Source organism: Mixophyes fleayi, chromosome 8 (genome assembly GCF_038048845.1).
Source record: "Mixophyes fleayi isolate aMixFle1 chromosome 8, aMixFle1.hap1, whole genome shotgun sequence".
Lineage (NCBI taxonomy): Eukaryota > Metazoa > Chordata > Amphibia > Anura > Limnodynastidae > Mixophyes > Mixophyes fleayi.
The window spans coordinates 6,190,669-6,210,102 of record NC_134409.1 but is presented as its reverse complement, the minus strand read 5'-3'; the positions used below and the strand labels follow the sequence as shown (position 1 = coordinate 6,210,102).

Here is a 19,434-nt window from a genome sequence, read left to right as displayed (position 1 = left end):
TAGAGTGCCAAAGAGCGATATATCTTTAAGTAGATTTGGCAGCGATATGTGGGGATTTGTGACCCCTGCCCGAATTTATGTTAAACACCCCTCCCCAATTATTCACAGATATTCCTTCCTGTTGCCAAACTATTGCATTGTGAGGGGATCATATCAGATCAGTGAGATTGACAGGATCACTCTATAAGGAAGAGAAGTCAAAAAATTGCAACTGTACTGAATGGTGACCTCTGAATATCATACTTACTAGCACCATAAAAAACAAGAGGAATGTTTGTATATATTCAACTGTTAATATTTACATGGACACATACAAGGCAAATTATATATAATTTTTTTTTTAATATACATGCTTAGAGACCCTTTAATGTATTTTCTGCAAACTTGACAAGAAATAGAAATGATTTCAAGCCACAAACAAACATCCTTGAGAAATGATTGACAGGTGAACAGCACGGGACGGCAATGTGAGATGACTGGATCATCAGCAGGCTTCATTCTGGACCCCGGCTCCAAGGCAGCGCTCACCACCATTTTTAGGCGGTGGATTATTGCACGCCCTCGTCCTTTGGCGCTTTCCGGACTGGCAGTTGGACCACGATGACCAGCAGCTCCACATACCATTACCTTTGGTACCTGTAACAAATAGACCCAATATTAATGTACAAATATATAACGGGTCATTCAACCTCTTTGATATAATGTTGTTGTGCCAAATTTATATAACAATATATATATATTATTTTTATGATGTTGTTGTCTGAGCAGGTCACATCATATAACAAATTTAAGGTCCTGGTCTTTAAATCTGCAGAAAAATATTGGATGTAATCGGTTACAGCATTTCGGAGTTATTTTGCAAACGTCCGCCCGCCATTTACAAACAATACATTACCATTGTCATCTGGACAATGTGACAGTTGGCAATACAGCTGTGCACCTGTTGGTTGCTCTGGAAACTGCGACAGTTAGTGAACTTTCGCTGTACACCTGCTGGGTGACCTGAAACATGTGACCTGCTGGGTGGTCTGGAAACTGTGACAGTTATTTGCAGCCCTGCTGGGTGACCTGCTGAGTGGACTGGAAACTGTTATTGGCAGCCACATATATCAGCACGTCTTATGGGGATCATGCCCAGCAATGTAACTTTGATGGAAGAAGTTATACATTTATTGTAGTTTATAAAAATATTCTTTCATGCCTTTAATATAGTGATTGATAATATAGTTATTTATTCATTATACTCTGTTGTTAAAATTTCTACATGTAGTGTATAAAAAAGTTATTGAATTCTGTTAATTAAGCAATTTAGTCATTACATTTAAGTTTAATTTAAGGTGGTTACCGCCGGGTTTCTCTAGTTAGTTATAATATACAAGAGGTTTTACAAATATTTATGTCACTTGGCTTGCTGAGACTTGTAGTTCCACAGCAGCTGCAGAGCTGCAGGTTACCTAAACCAGCCTAAGTGGCCGAAATTTGGTGCCATGCCATAGGCAGCAGCTGATCTATCCAGAAAAGGGCAGTTTCCAGTTTTTACCTTGACGTTCAGTCTGCTGGCACGACGGACCTTCATATGTCGCGGGGCACAGACATCTGCACTCATTGCCATCCAGAATGGGCACTCCGTTATTTTCACACGGGCCACAGCGACAGGAATTATACTCGCTCAGGAACTCGTCGTAGGCTCGCTTGAGATTCTGCCTCTTTTGCTCAATACCATCGATCCCCGTGAGACGCAAACCTTCATATATCGTCTGTAGCTAAAAATATCAGATCCAAAAATGTATCACAATAAATATACAGTGGCCAATAAGAACCAGCGTTTACCGAAGAGTCTAAATACAGGTACTTTTTACATGAACTCGGACAGAGGTCCTAAAGTACCAGCTACCGGTCATGATTTCAGGATTGCTTTAATCATGAACAGTTGAGTTAATCTATTTTGCGGAGTCAGAAATGATCCCACCTGTTTCTGCAGATGGAAATCCTTAAAACATGGCCTGTTGATGGTACTTGAGGACTGTAGTTGAGCACCCCTGAATTAGAGCGATCAGAGGATACTTCATTGATCTATCCATAGCCCCCAGCCAAAAAGCTTACTCTGTCCCCCGTCGAGGCCACCCCCAAAAGGCTTTATTATAGATCACCATTGGCTCATTTCCTCATCATAAAATGTGAATATGGGATTTCCCAGAATTCTTATGGCTCCACTCAAATCGGGTCATAGACCTGACCAGATTGTGGCTTTATTTGGGATAACGGCACAGTGTGGTATAAATATATGTGGTGCGACGTCCACAATCTCTAATTTAAAATATATTTCCTCTCTCAATTCTGATCGCAGCATTTTCTGTCTTAACATTCACCCTATAATAACACAAACATCTGAAGGTGATCGCCTCTCGTTATAATGTCACTTATATGTTACCTTGCAGGACCGTAACCAGGGCTGTGCGATAGGGGCGACCGCCCAGGGCGCAACACTGAAAGGGGGCGCAGTTTAGGAATATTTTAGGTTCATTTGGTTAAAATTGAGGGCTAGGGGGGGCGGCATTTGTCTTTCTCGCCCCAGGCACTAGAATTCTAAGATACGGCTCTGTTACCTCGTAATCAATCACAGCCGGGCTATATTTCAAAGATCTCCCCCAGAAGCGGTAGGTGTTCCCTGTGAAATCGTTGAGTAATCCCCCAGCCGATCCAGTGTCTCCTCCTTTTATATGTGTAATTATGTCCTTAATAGCACTATCACTTCCAGTGCGACCTACAATGGGAGAAGACAAACCCGTTGTTATAAGGCTGGAAATTATAATCTTGCACCTCTATAAATCCTTATAGAATAATTTAATCTCATCTGGTTAAACAATAATCAACAACCATCGCTAATTTCCAGGGAATGTCCCTATTTCTGCCCCATACGGTGCTGCAGAACTTTGTGGCTCCCTATAAATAAATAATAATAATAATTTGTAATCATATTAATAATAATAATAATAATAATAATAATATCAAACTGCAAAATATAATTTTAGATTAAATGTTTTCGGCCTTTATAACTTAATATTTATAAAAGAGTAGCATTTAAAAACAAAATTATAATCATGTTTAATTAAAATATTATGGTAAGGGTTATACTGGGGTCTATAGATTCTTCTGTTGTCCCTGTATTAAACTTGTGAAATTAATGCGATACTAGACATTAGGAGGAAAAGTTTGTCCAAGTCAAGACTGGAAAAGAAAGGAGATGGAAAAGTTATTCTCAGTTCTGTAAGGGTTCTTTGCGGTAAAGGTGGGTCTGGGTCAACAGGAAACTAAAGGGAATGAACTTGCTAAACATTAGGGATTAAAGATATAAAGTAAGACTAAGGGGCCTAATTATTAACTAGAGAAAAACCCCATCTCCGACGAAAATGTTTATCTATTGTTTATTGTTGGTACCTGAACTGCCGTAATAATCCTTTCACTGTCACCTTATCAGAATGTCAATAGCAGAGGATATCCATAGAGAAAATGCTTTATTTAAATAAAGTATATTTTTCAAAGTGGGTTACTAATAAAATATATATATTTCTTTTTGTGAAAGTGGAACTGTGAGAAAAACAGGTGATTACTACTTAATATATTTTTGCTAGTACATCGTTTGGATCCAGAGTGTGGACGTAAAAGAAAAAGAAAAAAAAATTCAAAGAAATATGGCAGTGTGCAGCAAGCAACTTCTGAATAGTTTTCTGAGTATACAAAGTGTCTTTCCCATTGCAGTAAAAAGAAGATGGTGCATTGCCACCCAACTCTGCATCACATCAACAAGTTTTACTTCCATTTTACTTGTGTTTATTTTTTACCCTTTCAAACTGAACTATACACATCAACCGCAAAACAGCAGAAAAGCCAGACCACGGTGCAACTGATAGTTTTTGTGCCCATTTATATGGGGAGAGCGTGTATTTGTATGTCAAGGTGGTCGACATCTACAGTTGGGGTTAGAAGTTTGCATTGTCTAAACTGAGCCGTAGACGGTTGACATGAAGGGGGCGGTCCCTATGTCATAGCGGGCTGGGCTTTGAAATGTCGGTTTCACATTATCCACCCAGCTCCTTTCCATCTTGCTCCACGTTGTCACAAATTGTTGCGTGTTTACACGTGGACAACTTCAGTAATATTGTGGGTTTATATTGGCACTTAGAAGTAAATTCACAGTTTTCACTAATGTCTTTTACTTTAAGTTTTACCTTCTCCACTTTCTGCAAACCATTTACATCCTTTTCCCTTTACAGTCAGCGATGCTTCAATTTGTCCGTCGTCAGATGTACCGCTTAGTCCGAAGTGTCCGCCAAAGCAGCTTGTAACCGATGATTCGGAAATCTCTGGAAGTAGAGATTTGTCGACAGTAAGACATTCATTTGGTCGACATTCAGAAAGTCGACAACATTAGGTCGACGATTCAAATGTCCAACGGTATTATTACGTCAACAATTGGTAGACAGTGCGATAGGGTTAGGGATAGGGTTAGTGATAGGGTTATGGATATTATTGTTGAACTAGTAATACTGCCAATGTCATTATTGTCGACTTTACAACCCTGTCTATATTATGGTGTCCACCATATAAAGGTCTGTCGCACATTGAGTAATCTGAAAAACACGCGCTACACAATTAGCTGCATTGCCAACAAAATTTTTATAAGAAGGTTCCCAAACTAACCCCCGTCAAACAATCCCTTCAATGAAGTTATTCTACTTTACAGGGGCTTATTTACTTCTATGTACATAGAAGTCTCCACATTATCTTACTAGCCCCCAAAAATTAAAGTGGATTTGCAATTGTTATACAAGTTTACATTAATTTAGGCAATATATCCAATCCAGATTTTCCAACACATTTCTTTGCTATGTTTTGAGACTAGTGTCATCTTCTAGACCGTGTTAAAGCTGAAATAAACATTTGTAATTATCTTTTTACTTCTCTCCCGAAAGTTATGGCTACACAGGCAAATTCTCATTTTAAACTAGTAGAATATTGCTAGAAGGAATTAAAATAACACAATGTTTAATAGGTAAAATAAGAAACAATATTCCACATAGAATTTTTTTTTTTTCTGTAACAAGCAAGTTAACTGCCTTGTAAGCATGTATAATTTTTCTTGGCTGCCCATCTACAACTCATTATCTCCTTTTCAAAATCTCTCCAAAGGGCCATCCAGCATGACGGCTAGTCACACCGATACAGACTCACAGCATGTCATGGGAAGCCGGGGGGGTGGAGGGTAGGATTTTACAGTACATAGAGCAAAGCTCAGAGGGGCGTTCCAAAGCCTCTCTGCTCACTACGTCATCTGCCGTGTGACTGTGGTTGCCATGGTAGTCTGTGACACTGTGCAGAATTGTCAATCATTAATAGCAGCCTGAAGACAGAAGCCACTGAATATTAACCTTGTTTCTTCATAACTTCTCTGTCCATAACGAGGATATTTTCCATGATGCCGCCCATAGTCCCGGAGGTGACGAAGTGGGTCCCGTAATCGCTTATGAATCTGGCGTAGACTCCATAGTTATAGGTATTGGGAAGTTCCATTAGTGACATTAACATGTCTTCATCCAACACCAGGGAATTCCTCCTTATCCGAAAACGAGCCGTCTGGACTTTGGTAACTATTCGGAAGAACTGCAAATTCTATGATAAAAGGATAAAATAAATAAAGCGTTATAATCATACTTGCCTGCTGAGACTCCTGAGTGTCGGTGAGAGCACGCCATCCACCCTAGCGCAGTGGGAACGTTTCCATAGCGCGTTGGCGGCAATGCACAGCGGGGACACCACACCCCAAATTGGACACTTAACTTTCCCTCCAGGGTCTCTCCTCTAAGTTTTTGCATAAACGAAAAGTAGAGGGTATAGGAAGCAGGGCTGGAGGTTTTTAGGCCCCCCCAGGGGTGCTATGATGTCTAGAAATGGTCCTGTAGGTGTGCATGTTGTAAGGTGATATATAGTTGTGTAAAATAAACTTTGTGATATAAAACATATAAAAGTAACACGCAGAAGCTCGTATGAAAGATTTTACCTTTGATGTATGAGTCGAGATGTTTTTCAGGAACTCACTATTCCTGTCGAAATTGAAACCAATCCCCAACCCGATGGGAGATCCTGCTGGAGCCACAGTAAAGCTGACCCCCCCGTTAAAGGAGTTTCCTTCTTTGACGGCGTTGAGAACGTCGTTCGAATTTTCATACACCTCGGAGGACATCCCAGTGTCTGCGCGGGTCTGCGGGGAGAGGTTCATATGGGCGAGAATTATAAACATTCCGCATCGTATCTCATTTCATATCAACACAAGAGTCAGCGATGGCCGTAGAAATATCAGGGAGCCGGAAGTTGTGTAGTGCTAAGAACTCTAGAGAGTCTTCATCCAGTTCTCACCAATAGCAACTACCTAGTGATTATTCCCTAAGATAGAAAACATTTGTTATTCTACAAACAATAAATCAACCTATGCCCTGAAGCTGTGCCTGATTAAAAAGCAAAAAAAAAAATCAGGTACCCCCATGTCTCAGAGTCGCTGGGACTCCTTTATGAGTCGCTAAATATTCTTTAGAGCAGCAGAGCGCCTTGATCTTTACAAGTGCGGATCGATTTCCAGGTAGGTAAAGAAGCAAGATGGGACGTTGGCACCAGCCGATGTGAGGAGTTGCGCCGGACATGTGGCACTAGATTTGAGGAGCATCTCAATATATATATATATATATATATATATATATGTCACTGTGTGAGTTTTTCATGGGACTCTTCTATACGGCAAAGGTCCACAGCTGCTTAACAATTGCTTTCTCTGTACCCTGAGCATTATCATGTGTTACTGAGTTACTGATTATCACCTACTGGTTATTGAAGTGGTACTCACATGTTTTGGGGTCCAGTCTACCAGTCACAATAATTACCTGCAATACCACAATACCTGCCAACTGAATGACCTCCTCCTTCGTTCCCTCTATGATCTTCCAACCTACAGCTAGAATGGTCTCCCACAGATCTCTTACTATCATCTATCTGCTCCAATCACTATTGTGGTTTTCTCTCGTCCACCGTATAACTTTATAAAGTCCTCATTCTCCCCTTCAAAGCATTATGTTCAGATGCCCCTTCTGTTCTTTCTCCATCTATCCCTGAACTGATTCTTCCTTGGCTCTACGCTATTCCTAACCACTGCCGACCAACTCCAAGAAATATTCTCCCCGACTGCTCCTAAGCTCTGGAACTCTCAGCCTCCATCACTGTGTGTGAATCCATCCCTATCGAACTTCATATCACAGCTGAAATCTTACCCCTTAAATGAGTAGCTTTCTCTGCCTATGCCGACGTCAATTATAGCTATGTGTCCATGACTTAACGCAGTGCACCTATGTAACAAGTTCATCACGTATTATCTTGCCTATTTATTGCTGTATACCCCCCATCACTCTGTTAGATTGTAAGCTCTGGGACGAGGACTTCAATCCCAACGTTTTCTCTGCGCATTATTTTCCCAGTTCATGTTTTTGTGTAAGGTTGATAGGCTATGTGTTAGCTGTGCCATGCTATATAAAGACAAACGTTTATGTCGAAGGCGAGGTACCGCCGAACATCACTTCAATGTTTGGATGCGCACAATGATGCCTGTTACATAGGGAATCTCCGCTCATTGTTCTGTGCACCTCTATGGGAATAAAACTGTTTTGGGGGCACATTGCACTGAATGTCCCCAATAACTCCCCAATATGTCAAAGGACTGGTTTAAACTCCAATTTATAATACATATTTACCTACAATATGTCATACTTAGAATTAGATTGCAATGACATTGTGTGGCAATACTCTGTGTCCCAATTTTATTAATATATTTATAATGAGAGGAAAAAGGAAAGGCAGATTACGGGCAGCACAGTGGCTGAGTGGTTAGCACTTCTGCCTTAGAGCACTGGGGTCATGAGTTCAATTCTCGACCATGGCCTTATCTGTGAGGAGTTTGTATGTTCTCCCTGTGTTTGCGTGGGTTTCCTCTAGGTGCTCCGGTTTCCTCCCACACTCCAAAAACATACTGGTAGGTTAATTGGCTGCTATCAAAATTGACCCCAGTCTCTCTCTCTCTCTACCTCTGTTTGTATGTTAAGGAATTTAGACTGTAAGCTCCAATGGGGCAGAGACTGATGTGAGTGAGTTCTCTGTACAGCGCCGCGGAATTAGTGGTGCTATATAAATAAATGATGATGATGATGATTTGCAGTAGATACTTTTTGCATTCAGAGTATCCCAAACTTCATCACACCAAAAGCAGCTGATTCTTAAACCCAGCCCCAGGGTCCTTTCCTGAGATTAGCCTCATTTGAGGACCAATTCATACCATAATACAGAAGTCCCCCCCACACACAGACTGCGGGCAGAGCTCACTTGACTCACCATGAACTGGTAGACATGGAAGTTGTAGGGTTTTCTAAAGTACTTTTCGTCAGCGGCGTAATACATCTGCTCACACGTCGGGTCGTATCTCATTTCTCTCCATTCTCCGTTATAAATATATTCACATTGGCCTCCGAAATATCGGTGATCCAGAACATTTTGAGCTTCCTCCTGGGTGAGGATGTTGAAGCTAAAGTGCAGACAGAGGTAAAAGCCATTAAAATAGTTTTATCCGTTATTGAATAAAGCAACTGGACATTAACGCAACATTAACCATAAAAAAAAAAAAATATTCAATGATAAATGTACATTCTATAACGGCACAGCGGTCCTTCTGTGTCAGACATGAGTGTCCAGAAGCCACCGTGACTGGGTCATACTGTCAGTTTGACGTAGACAATAAAATGAGGTAGCAAACGCTTAACGCCATCTTCAACTTGGTAAACAGATGTTCCTATAGAGATGGCGGCACTAAGCGTTACGTTAGTGAACGTCGGAGAAATCATTGATTGCTTTGGTAAATTGTCCAGCAACTTAAAATAAGTGGCTTTTTCGTAGGAGTTAAGACTTGAAATATAGGCCCCCAACTGAATAAACTACTTGTTGTGCCTAACTTTAGCGTAATCTGCAACATTCATAAAGGAAAGATATTTTACATGTACCTCTGCCTTTAGTGTTACGATTTCCTTTGAACCACAGATTTCCTTCTACTCACTATAAAAACATCTGCACAGAATATAGATGGTGAAGCTTTTTCACATTACCTCCAAGATAACCTTACCCTCTCACAGCTCGCTCTGCCCCCGGAATTGGAAACAGCGTTTTGCAGAACGTCTCTTGGTCAAAGGTCTCACAATCCTTTTCGTCAGACCCGTCCCTGCAGTCATTTTCTCCGTTACATAACAGCTGTCTCCGTATACAGCGCCCTAGATGACAAATACACAGTAATTTCCAGCTTCTCTTATCAATCATGAAGCCCCCAGCTGCCGACAGCCCCCTTAAACAGACTCCGCTATCCCTTCTTCCTGCCCCCTGTTTATAGAGCCCGTTGAGGCTTTACCCCCTCACCTGCCAAGAATATGAAGTAGCAGGACATATACTATATGGACAAATGTATTCGGACGCTTGACCATTACACCAACAGGGACTATAATGACATTGTGTTCAGATACATATACTTTAATATGCCACCAAATGCCTTATCCACTCTCTGATCATCTCCCGCCTGGACTACTGCAACCTCCTCCTCACTGGCCTCCCCCACTCTCATCTCGATCCCCTTCGATCCGTCCTTAACGCTGCAGCTAGGCTTATTTTCCTCTCTCGCCGCTCCTCTTTTGTCTCCCCCCTCTACCTAGCCCTTCACTGGCTCCCATTCCCCTTCAGAATCCTCTTTAAGCTCCTCACACACACCTACAAGGCCCTCGCCAACTCCACTGCGCCCTACATCTCCACCCTCCTCTCTATTCATGCTCCATCCCGCCCTCTCCGTTCTGCCTCTGACCGTCGCCTCTCTTCCCCCCTTATAACCTCCTCCCACGCGCGTATCCAAGACTTTGCCCGCGCTGCCCCCCTCCACTGGAACAAGCTCCCTCCCTCCATCAGAACTTCCCCTAATCTGTCCAGCTTCAAACGGGCCCTTAAAACCCACCTTTTTCTTAAAGCCTTTCTGTCTCCCACTTAACTTCCTACCTTATCTTCTGCCTCTGTCCCCTACTCTCCCTCTCTCCCCTGCGTCTCTCTGTCTGTCCACCCCTCCCCTTAGATTGTACGCTCCTCTGAGCAGGGCCATCTCTCCTCCTGTTTCCACCACTTCTAACTCTGCTCTCCAGCTACTTAGCCCTCCTCCTCAAAGGTCCTCCACCCTACGTCCACTTTCGCTCCCTCCTCCCCCCTGGGGGTCTCCCTGTCTTCCGCGCCCCCCTTCTTCCCGTCGTTTTCGGATCCTCCCTCCCCCTTCCCCGCCCTCTCTAGCTGTGCATTGAGCGTACTGAGTTGCTGTGTTTACTGTACTGTGCTGTCTCCCATTGTATTGTGATTTTGTTTGTCTCTGTACGGCGCTGCGGATGCCTTGTAGCGCCTTATAAATAAATATTAATAATAATAATAATAATAATAATAATATGGAGTTGGTCCCCCTCTTTGCAGTGATAACAGCTTCCACTCTTCTTGGAAGACTTTCCACAAGATGTTGGAGTGTTTCTGTGGGAATTTGTGCCCATTCATTCTGTAGAGTATTTATGAGGTCAGACACTGATGTTGGAGGAGAAGTCCTGGCTCACAATCTCCGTTCCAGTTCATCCTAAAGGTGTTCGATGGGGTTGAGGTCAGGGCTGTGAGTGGGCCAGTCAAGTTCTTCCACATCGAACTCATCAAACTATGTCTTTGTAGTCCTTGCTTTGTGCACTGGGGCACAGTCATGTTGGAATAGAAAAGGGCCTTCCCCAAACTGTTGCCACAAAGTTGGAAGCATAGCATTGTCCAAAATGACTTGTTATACTGAAGTATTAAGATTGCATTTGATTGGAGTTAACAGAAAAACAGCCGCATACCATTATCCCTCCTCCACCAAACTTCAGTTGGCATAATGCAGTCAGGCAGGTAATGTTCTCCCGGTATCCACTAAACACAGACTCACCCATCTGACTGCCAAACAGAGAAGTGTGATTCATCACTCCACAGAACACGTTTCCACTGCTCCACAGTCCAGTGTCAGTGTGCTTTACACTACTCCATCTAATGCTTGGCATTCGTCTTGGTGATGTGAGGTTTGCATGCTGCTGCTCGGCCATGGAAACCCATCCATTAAACTCACGCTGCACAGTTTTTGTGCTTACATTAATGTCAGTGGAAGTTCGGATCTCCTCAGCTATGGAATCAGCAGAGCGTTGGCGACTTTTACGCACCATGCGCCTTAGCAGTCGTTGACCCGCTCTGTGATTTTACGTGGTCTTCCGCTTCGTGGCTGAGTTACTGTTGTTCCTAAACACTTCCACTTTCTAATAATATCACTTACAGTTGACCGTGGAACATCCAGCAGGGTTGAATTTGCAGGAACTGTCTTATTACAAAGGTGGCGTCCTATCACAGTACCACACATCCTATCACAGTACCACCCATCCTATCACAGTACCACCCATCCTATCACAGTACCACCCATCCTATCACAGTACCACCCATCCTATCACAGTACCACACATCCTATCACAGGACCACGCTGGAAGTCACTGAGCTCTTCAGAATGACCCATTTTGTATCACAAATGTTTGCAAATGGAAACTGCATAGCTAGGTGATGGATTTTATACATCTCTGGCAACGGGTCTGATGGAAACACCTCAATTCAATAATTAACAGGTGTGGCCAAATACTTTTGTCCATATAGTGGATATATATAGGTTAATAAAGTTTCCATATAAGCAAATTATAATAAAAAGATTGAAAACATTTGAAGATTTCATTTTTTGAAGATACTTTAGTGAATAGGGCAGCGAGATCTTACCAGTTTCTTCACACTGAAAATCAGAACCACATACACCGTCTGGGACACATTTTTCGGATGATTTGCAAATAATCGATTCCCAGGGATTGCCAGAGCAGATTCTCCCTCCATATTTGGCAGGTTGAGACAGACCTCGGTACCTTTGCTGTATGACAGAGACACAGAAGCTGTCAGCTTTAATAATAAAGATTTTCCCCCCGAAAAAAGAAAAATGACGCAATTAGCAAGAAAATGGGAAAACGATGATCAAAAACACCAAATGTGTAGAAATAAAATGACATTTAATAGTACATTAGAAAAGCTTGTCCCTTTCTAAGTAGATTTAGGGGCAGATTGATCAAAGCGTGAAAAGTAAAACGGGAGTTTTCTCTGGCGATAGAACTTTTCTTTCATATTTCTCTCGATCCATTTTTAAAAATGAAGCATTTTTGCTGTAAACATTTTTTTTTTTTTATATATAAATTTAATCTAATGATATACACACTGATCAGCCAGAATATTAAAACCACTAACAAGTGAAGTGAATAACATTGATTATCTGTTTACAATGACACCTATCATAGGTGGGATATATTAAGCAGCAAGTGATCAGTAAGTTCTTGAAGTTGATGTGTTGGAAGCAGGAAAAGTGGGTGAGAGTAAGGATCTGGGTCAGATCATTTCCAACACGGTCGGTCTTGTGGGCACACTTGCCAACTCTCCCGGAATGTCTGGGAGACTCCCGAAATTTAGGTAGGTCTGCCGGGCTCCCGGGATAGCAGGCAAATATCCCGCATATGGCAACACGATCCCCAAAATTACTCGATTCGCAGTGAATAAATCTACCCCTTGATGATAAATGTGCACCTCAGATTTTCGTTCCTATGTTCCTCCTCTTGTATCGTTATCAAGAAGTTTTTGTAGCAGATGAAACCTTTTAGTACAAACCAGCACAGAACACACAATATTTATGTATATTTATTTTGCAGTATGTTTAGCGTTAATGGTGAAATCTGTCCTCTCTGCTTTTCAAACAACTTTTGCTTTTATTAGTCACCTTCGTTGTTTATAGTTTATTTTCTTAATTTTATAACTCAATCGCTCCATTAAATGACATGAAAATAAATCAGTGAAAATATACAGAGGCGTTTTCAATCTCAATTATTCCCATTTGACGTTAATTGAATCTGTAACAGGTTATGAAAACAATGATCATTACAATAACAGATTATACTATATGGTAGATTTAGTATGGGAGGCAAATCGTTAATAGTTACTTAATCATCAGCCCCTCTTCGAAATGTTTATTTTAGAAAATGAATATGTTTATTTAGCCCAAGTTCGTGAGGCGGTAACTAATTAATTAGCAATAAGAGGAGCAAAAGGGAGAATATTTTATATAAAGCAGAAGTACGGAAATGTTTTTGAACCCCCCTAATTATTTTGATACGTTCCTGCTAGACCTCACAGGTTTGAGAATAGGGATATGAAAGATATAGAGGACTTCCTGTGGCCCCTCTGCATGCTCTTGATGGAGGGACTGGGATCGCCGGACCCTCGCCAAAATTTTTCTATAGGGCTCAGTCTCGTCATGTTCCCTCCCTGACCCAGCCACTCAGCCTAGAGCGCTGAACAGCCGAATCTCATCTAATTGGTCACCCAATCAGACCGTGAAGCTGCCACACGTCACTCAGACCTGAAAGCGGAGCTCACATGTGTGTTTCCAGCTTTATGTAACAGGGGCAGTGACATGATGTGAGGAGGGGAATGGAGGCAGCAGGAAGCCACAGACTGAGAGTTATATAGTGGAAGGAGCAGGGTCCTCCAGCAGCACAGAGTATATCAGGAGATGAGTGATGTGTTAGTGAGGACAAGGCTGCATGTAACAGGGGCAGTGACATGATGTGAGGAGGGGAATGGAGGCAGCAGGAAGCCACAGACTGAGAGTTATATAGTGGAAGGAGCAGGGTCCTCCAGCAGCACAGAGTATATCAGAAGATGAGTGATGTGTTAGTGAGGACAGGGCTGCATGTGACAGGGGCAGTGACATGATGTGAGGAGGGGAATGGAGGCAGCAGGAAGCCACAGACTGAGAGTTATATAGTGGAAGGAGCAGGGTCCCCCAGCAGCACAGAGTATATCAGGGGATGAGTGATGTGTTAGTGAGGACAGGGCTGCATGTGACAGGAGCAGTGATATGATGTGAGGAGGGGAATGGAGGCAGCAGGAAGCCACAGACTGAGAGTTATATAGTGGAAGGAGCAGGGTCCCCCAGCAGTACAGATTAGTTATATGAGGCTTCTGTCATACTCACCTCTCTATGAAATAAATGTAATTATGAGTCAGTGTGTATAGGGTCAACAGAGAGGGATAGAAATACAGTTTATACAATTCTCACATATAGAATAAATGTCTAATTTCCCTCTATGTAAAACTCATCTCTCTATAATTTTTAGTACTGTTACTTTCTTCATGCCATGATAAAAGCCACATTGCTCTGTATAAAATATTAAATAAAACATGGGTCTAAAGAGAATGAAATCTTTTATAATTGCCATATTTTGATACTACTGGAATACCCATTAAATCTCCCTCTCTGAATACGATGCCATGGGCATGAGGCAGAATATGCCATCTGGAGGGGGGGTGTTGTGGCAGACTAAGTAACCCATTAGAATTTCCAGTACACATAGGATGACATAGAGGTCATTATACTATAAGCTGAGAAATAATACAATAGCACAGAAACGGAAGTAGAAAAAGATTTGCTTCCTTTTCTTATAAATAAACACCTTAGAAGACAAATCTTACTTTGCTACCTTGGCAAGGAAAGCACGGAGACCACTCAGACCACTGACCTACGGAGCAGTCCAGCGGGGCTGGAGCGGAACTTCTGGAGAATCTGAGAAATCAAGGACATGAAACATGTATAAAGTAACAATAACTTGTCACTATAAGACAACAATGTAACAATCTCACTGAGAGATACACAAGGACACAACATAAACATAATTCAATAATAATGCCATTATTTTTCATTAAAATGTGTGTATTATAAGCTGGTGCGAACAGCGCAGTGACCGGATCCTTAGCAAAAATTGGGTAAAGGCCCAGTAATGTCGTTCTTGCCCTTCCCCCTCTTCTGTACTCAAAAGAGTAAAGTGGGCTCTTCTTCTGAGTGGGGTCTTACAAGGTCAGGGGGGCGGGGCCTCACCTCTGGACCCTATAGCAATGTACCCATGTAGTCCCTTCCCTTTCCTTCTCCAAGAAATGTGGGTGTGGTCAGGAGGACTAGGGCGTGCTTGTCTTACATGGATCAGGTTGGGATGTATGCTAAATCTACTTCATGGGCCAAGACCCCCTGAATTGCTCCTGTATATAAGTGTCTATAGCAGACTATAGACCACCTGCTGTGGGTGGAGCTTATAGGTCATACCATCAGGGGGTTCAGAAAGTAAAGGATCCTGGGATGCACGCAGGAGGGCGGGGTCAGGGGTCTAGAATAAATGATTGCACAAGGGTCCCCGATCTTGTAGGTCGGCTGTGCAGTCCCCTATTGTTTTATTCAGCACAGAGCATGTATATTTGTATTTTTTAGAAATAGGTTTTATTTCACTATAATGTGCATTTAAATTGGATACTTATAACTGAGTGAGGTTTTGTCACTGTAGATCACAGAAATGGTAATATTTAGAAATATGCACAATTTATCGGGGTGTATAATCATGGGTGTAACTACCAGGGTAGCTGCTGGGTAGGGAGCAGAGGTTGGCTGACAAATTTTAGCCCAGGGGGAACGAGACTTAGCTCAGCAGCCTACTAGCCCTACCATTATATAGGAAAAAAATGCAGTTAGCCTAGTGACCCAGCACAAGGTAGCCACTATGTAACTGACCCGCAAGTGTTAGGGGGGTGCAAAACTGCCCCCCAGCCAGTCCCAGTTAGAGAGCCTGGTCCCATGTTGCTGCTTTGCAGCCCTGCTCTCCCCCTTTGAGCGCAAAAGTACCACAGTCTCTGCAGTCAGAGAGGTGCTAAACCAAGTACGTTGGTTTCAAACAGACGTATTCAGTATTGCACGGTGGCTCAGTGGTTAGCACTTCTGCCTCACAGCACTGGGGTCATGAGTTCAATTCCCGCCCATGGCCTTATCTGTGAGGAGTTTGTATGTTCTCCCTGTGTTTGCATGGGTTTCCTCCGGGTGCTCCGGTTTCCTCCCACACTCCAAAAACATACTGGTAGGTTAATTGGCTGCTATCAAAATTGACCTAGTATCTCTCTGTCCGTGTGTGTGTGTGTGTTAGGGAATTTACACTGTACGCTCCAATGGGGCAGGGACTGATGTAAATGAGTTCTCTGTACAGCGCTACGGAATCAGTGACTCTATATAAATAAATGATGATGATACATAAAAATCAATGTAATAATATAAACTCCAGAGACAGACAAAATAATTAGAGGGCCACTAAATTTAAAAGACATCTTGTAACGTTCAGAAAGATTAGATTTTATTTTTCTTCCTTTTTCTGAAAACCACTGTAGTTATATATTTTAGGCATCCCATCCAGCATGGGAAACCTATACTTTACAAATTGAAAGGTCCATAGGGGCATCTTTGTGTTTCTGAAATGTCAGTAGCTTCTGATTTGCTCCAGAAACCTTATGTGGAATGAACAATATATAATATTTGATATTGCGTCTATATCGCTGGGCCTGGATGTCAATGTTTTCTCTGTTGAACGCACAGGTAGCTCCAAAATATTTAACTAACCAGCTGCTGCATTTCTCCACCTATTATTTTGGTAAGTTTCGCTAATTTTACCAAACTGGCCAACCATTGTCCCAGGCGTGCGCTCATCACAGTGGAATCCGGTTGAATGAGATTTGATTGGGTATTGCTAAATAATCGATCGAATGGTGACCTCGGTGCTCCATGTGTGAGATCATAGTTTAGTTTGGAAACGCAGGAGCCCAGAGCTGCTCTACAATTCAGCGGAACGCCGCGGATTGGATTTCCCATTGCAGTAAGTTTCAAAGTTGTATATGAAAGTTCAAGAATGCTCCAATATTTTTTTAAGAAAACAACACTAATTGATTATGAATACACAGTAGATTCTCCACTTCTGTGCTCTTTTCCATTCCAATTATATTGAATGGAACCTGTTTAGGGTTTGTAGTACTTATATACAGGGGCAGGCTCAGCTGGGGGGCAAGGGAGTCTTTGCCCCCAGGCCGATCCCATATTGGGCTACCTTGGGGAAGGCCACTGGTCTACCGGCATCTTTAAAATGTCCTAACAGGTAGCTGAGCCAATTCGAGTCCCAACTCCCCCCCCTAAAATATGCCAATCAGCCTCCGCTTATATAAGACAAATGTAATTTAAGACGAGTCTGATGGGTCTGTTTAACACCCTTTGTGCCCTTCAGAGAAATATTTTAACCGCCATTTAAATACAAGGTGAGTTAAACACAACATAAGTTGTACACAGGAGAATCACTGATTGTCTCCTTCAATTCTGCGTTCAGTAACTTTACAAAACCATTGTACTCCCTAAAATGGAACAACAATGATATAATGCAACATACAGAGTTAGTCATTGAAATGCACCATATATATCAGTTGTAATAAATAATCCTAGTAATGAAAGTAATATAATTATTGCTATGTCTTACCTGCGCAGCGTTCCAGGCTCCCTGGCGCGCCCTTTGACACCGGCACATAGCGATATGAAGCACAGAAGACCGATATAGTTACAAATTCTCATTTTCCCCTAACTAAATGGATATTGTACAGACTTAGAAACATTTGTATCTGTGCTGGAAGTTAGTGAAGAGTTTCCCGGCAGTATTAGTTGTGGTCAATCATTGACAACATTCTAAATATTGTCCCCTGATAATCCGAGAAACAGAATTGCCAGATCGCAAACAAATGTTAGTCTGTAGGGTCCATTGTCCTGTACGTCTCTACCCCTGAGCTCTGAGACCTGATATCATCCACAATGTCAATAATTCCTGGGGTCAGAACTGGCAATGACTGCAAAATAAACACTGAAAGGCACAGATTTTAGTAGCTTGTTTTTGATAAAAATCAACTCAGTTATCTTAAAGTGGAATTCTGCTGAAACAAGTGGATATATGCATTAAAACAGTGATATGCAACCCGATGCACTTCAGAGGCCACACGTGGGCTCTAAAACCTGTCCAAAGGGCCACACATTACCCTTAATCTCAGTAATAAGTTAAAAGCAATATATTTAATAACAGAAAGAGACACCTATCTGTAATAACATATCAGCAAGTGTTAAAATATATAACAAACAAAATCAAGCAGGAAGGAGTTTGGGGGCCACAGGAGAAGGCTCGGAGGGCCAATCACTGCATTAAAGCAAAACATGAAAAGGAAAAATAAGATATATTTTGCAACATACTTTTTTCTGAATAGGACAAAGGTGTCTAACGTCAGGGACTTTCTGAAATCTGTTTCTTGGGTAAAGAGGTTGCACAAGCCCTACTGCATGTTTTACTAAATTAATACTGTGCTTTATTCTTCTAATCCCTCTCTGTGGTTTCATCAATGTTTTTATATCAGCTGTTTGTATTTGTTGCCCAGGGATACGGCACAGAGCTGCTTTCTAGATACAATTGTATCCAGTGCAGAGATCTGTGTCGTATGTCAGGGCAATGGAAATAAACTACTCAATTATTGCTATAATTTGCAAAGAAAGTACCACCAAGGCAGCTTCAGCGAATCTCTTTGGCGATAGCCTTTGATGGGTATGGAGAAGATGTAACTATTATCTTCCGATTACATACACTATGGCTTAGTATGGCTGTGTAAGACACCTTGGTGGAAAACACTCAGCCACAGACAATCAGAAGGAAATCATGTGTTTATAATCAACAATCCTGCATATATATATATATATATATATATATATATATATATATATATACACATATACATATATATATATACATATACATATATATATATATATATCATTGCATTGTACGTAGGATGCAAATACCAATCTCCTCTGTCAGATCAAAACTGCAAACTTTACTAAATGTTACAACACTGTTGACCGTAGTTCCAATTAAATTAAAGTATAGAGAAATTAAGGTTTCTGTGAACAGTGATGCATTCACGTATGTTTTATGGGCCATTTAGTAAAAAGTGTAATATATATACTTGTGTGTGTGTATATATATATATATATATAACATTATTCTGCATAGGTGTCATGGTAAAGCAAGGATTTCGTCAAAGATTTTTCGCACTATTTTGGCCTCTGGGCAGCACTGTTTTATATGAATATACGGCTGATATTTTAATTTCCCTCAGCTGGAATTTGACTACGGCAGTAAGTACTGTGCAGAATAATTTCTAGTCCATGTGTATATATGCTGAAGACTAAATAGATGTAACCGTATTCTTATATTTTATTTCAATATGTGTTTTATTGTATTTGTAAACTTGGTAAAGCAATTATTTCTTTAGTGCACTAAAAAATTAAAAAATGAGCAGCAC

General features: G+C 41.5%; 2 protein-coding genes across 6 annotated transcripts in view; one reads left to right on the top strand and one right to left on the bottom strand.

The window, feature by feature from the left end:
- Nucleotides 1–322: 322 nt before the first annotated feature.
- On the bottom strand, nucleotides 323–17,834 carry C8A (complement C8 alpha chain). Its single transcript, XM_075181732.1, has 11 exons — nucleotides 17,577–17,834; nucleotides 14,719–14,809; nucleotides 11,929–12,073; nucleotides 9,209–9,353; nucleotides 8,428–8,617; nucleotides 6,059–6,259; nucleotides 5,430–5,670; nucleotides 4,230–4,364; nucleotides 2,607–2,764; nucleotides 1,541–1,763; nucleotides 323–636 (listed from the first exon to the last, which is right to left on the bottom strand). Exons 1-11 carry the CDS (start codon nucleotides 17,666–17,668, stop codon nucleotides 485–487), a joined length of 1,773 nt encoding a protein of 590 aa, XP_075037833.1. The 5' UTR covers nucleotides 17,669–17,834; the 3' UTR covers nucleotides 323–484.
- Nucleotides 16,858–19,434, top strand: part of FYB2 (FYN binding protein 2) — a 45,772-nt gene continuing 43,195 nt past the window's right edge. For all 5 annotated transcript variants that reach the window (XM_075181728.1, XM_075181729.1, XM_075181730.1 and 2 more), the window contains exon 1: nucleotides 16,858–16,928. The gene's annotated coding sequence lies outside the window, so the exon portion shown is untranslated. The remainder of the gene's footprint in view (nucleotides 16,929–19,434) is intronic.

What these genes read in the sequence shown, in the direction of transcription:
- C8A (XM_075181732.1), bottom strand. Translation starts at nt 17,668, where the DNA reads ATGAGAATTTGTAACTATATCGGTCTTCTGTGCTTCATATCGCTATGT. An exon ending in TCCATGTCTACCAGTTCATG is followed by an intron (nt 6,260 to 8,427) that starts GTGAGTCAAGTG and finishes CTCTCCCCGCAG; the next exon opens with ACCCGCGCAGACACTGGGAT. An exon ending in AGAAGTTATGAAGAAACAAG is followed by an intron (nt 4,365 to 5,429) that starts GTTAATATTCAG and finishes CTCTACTTCCAG; the next exon opens with AGATTTCCGAATCATCGGTT.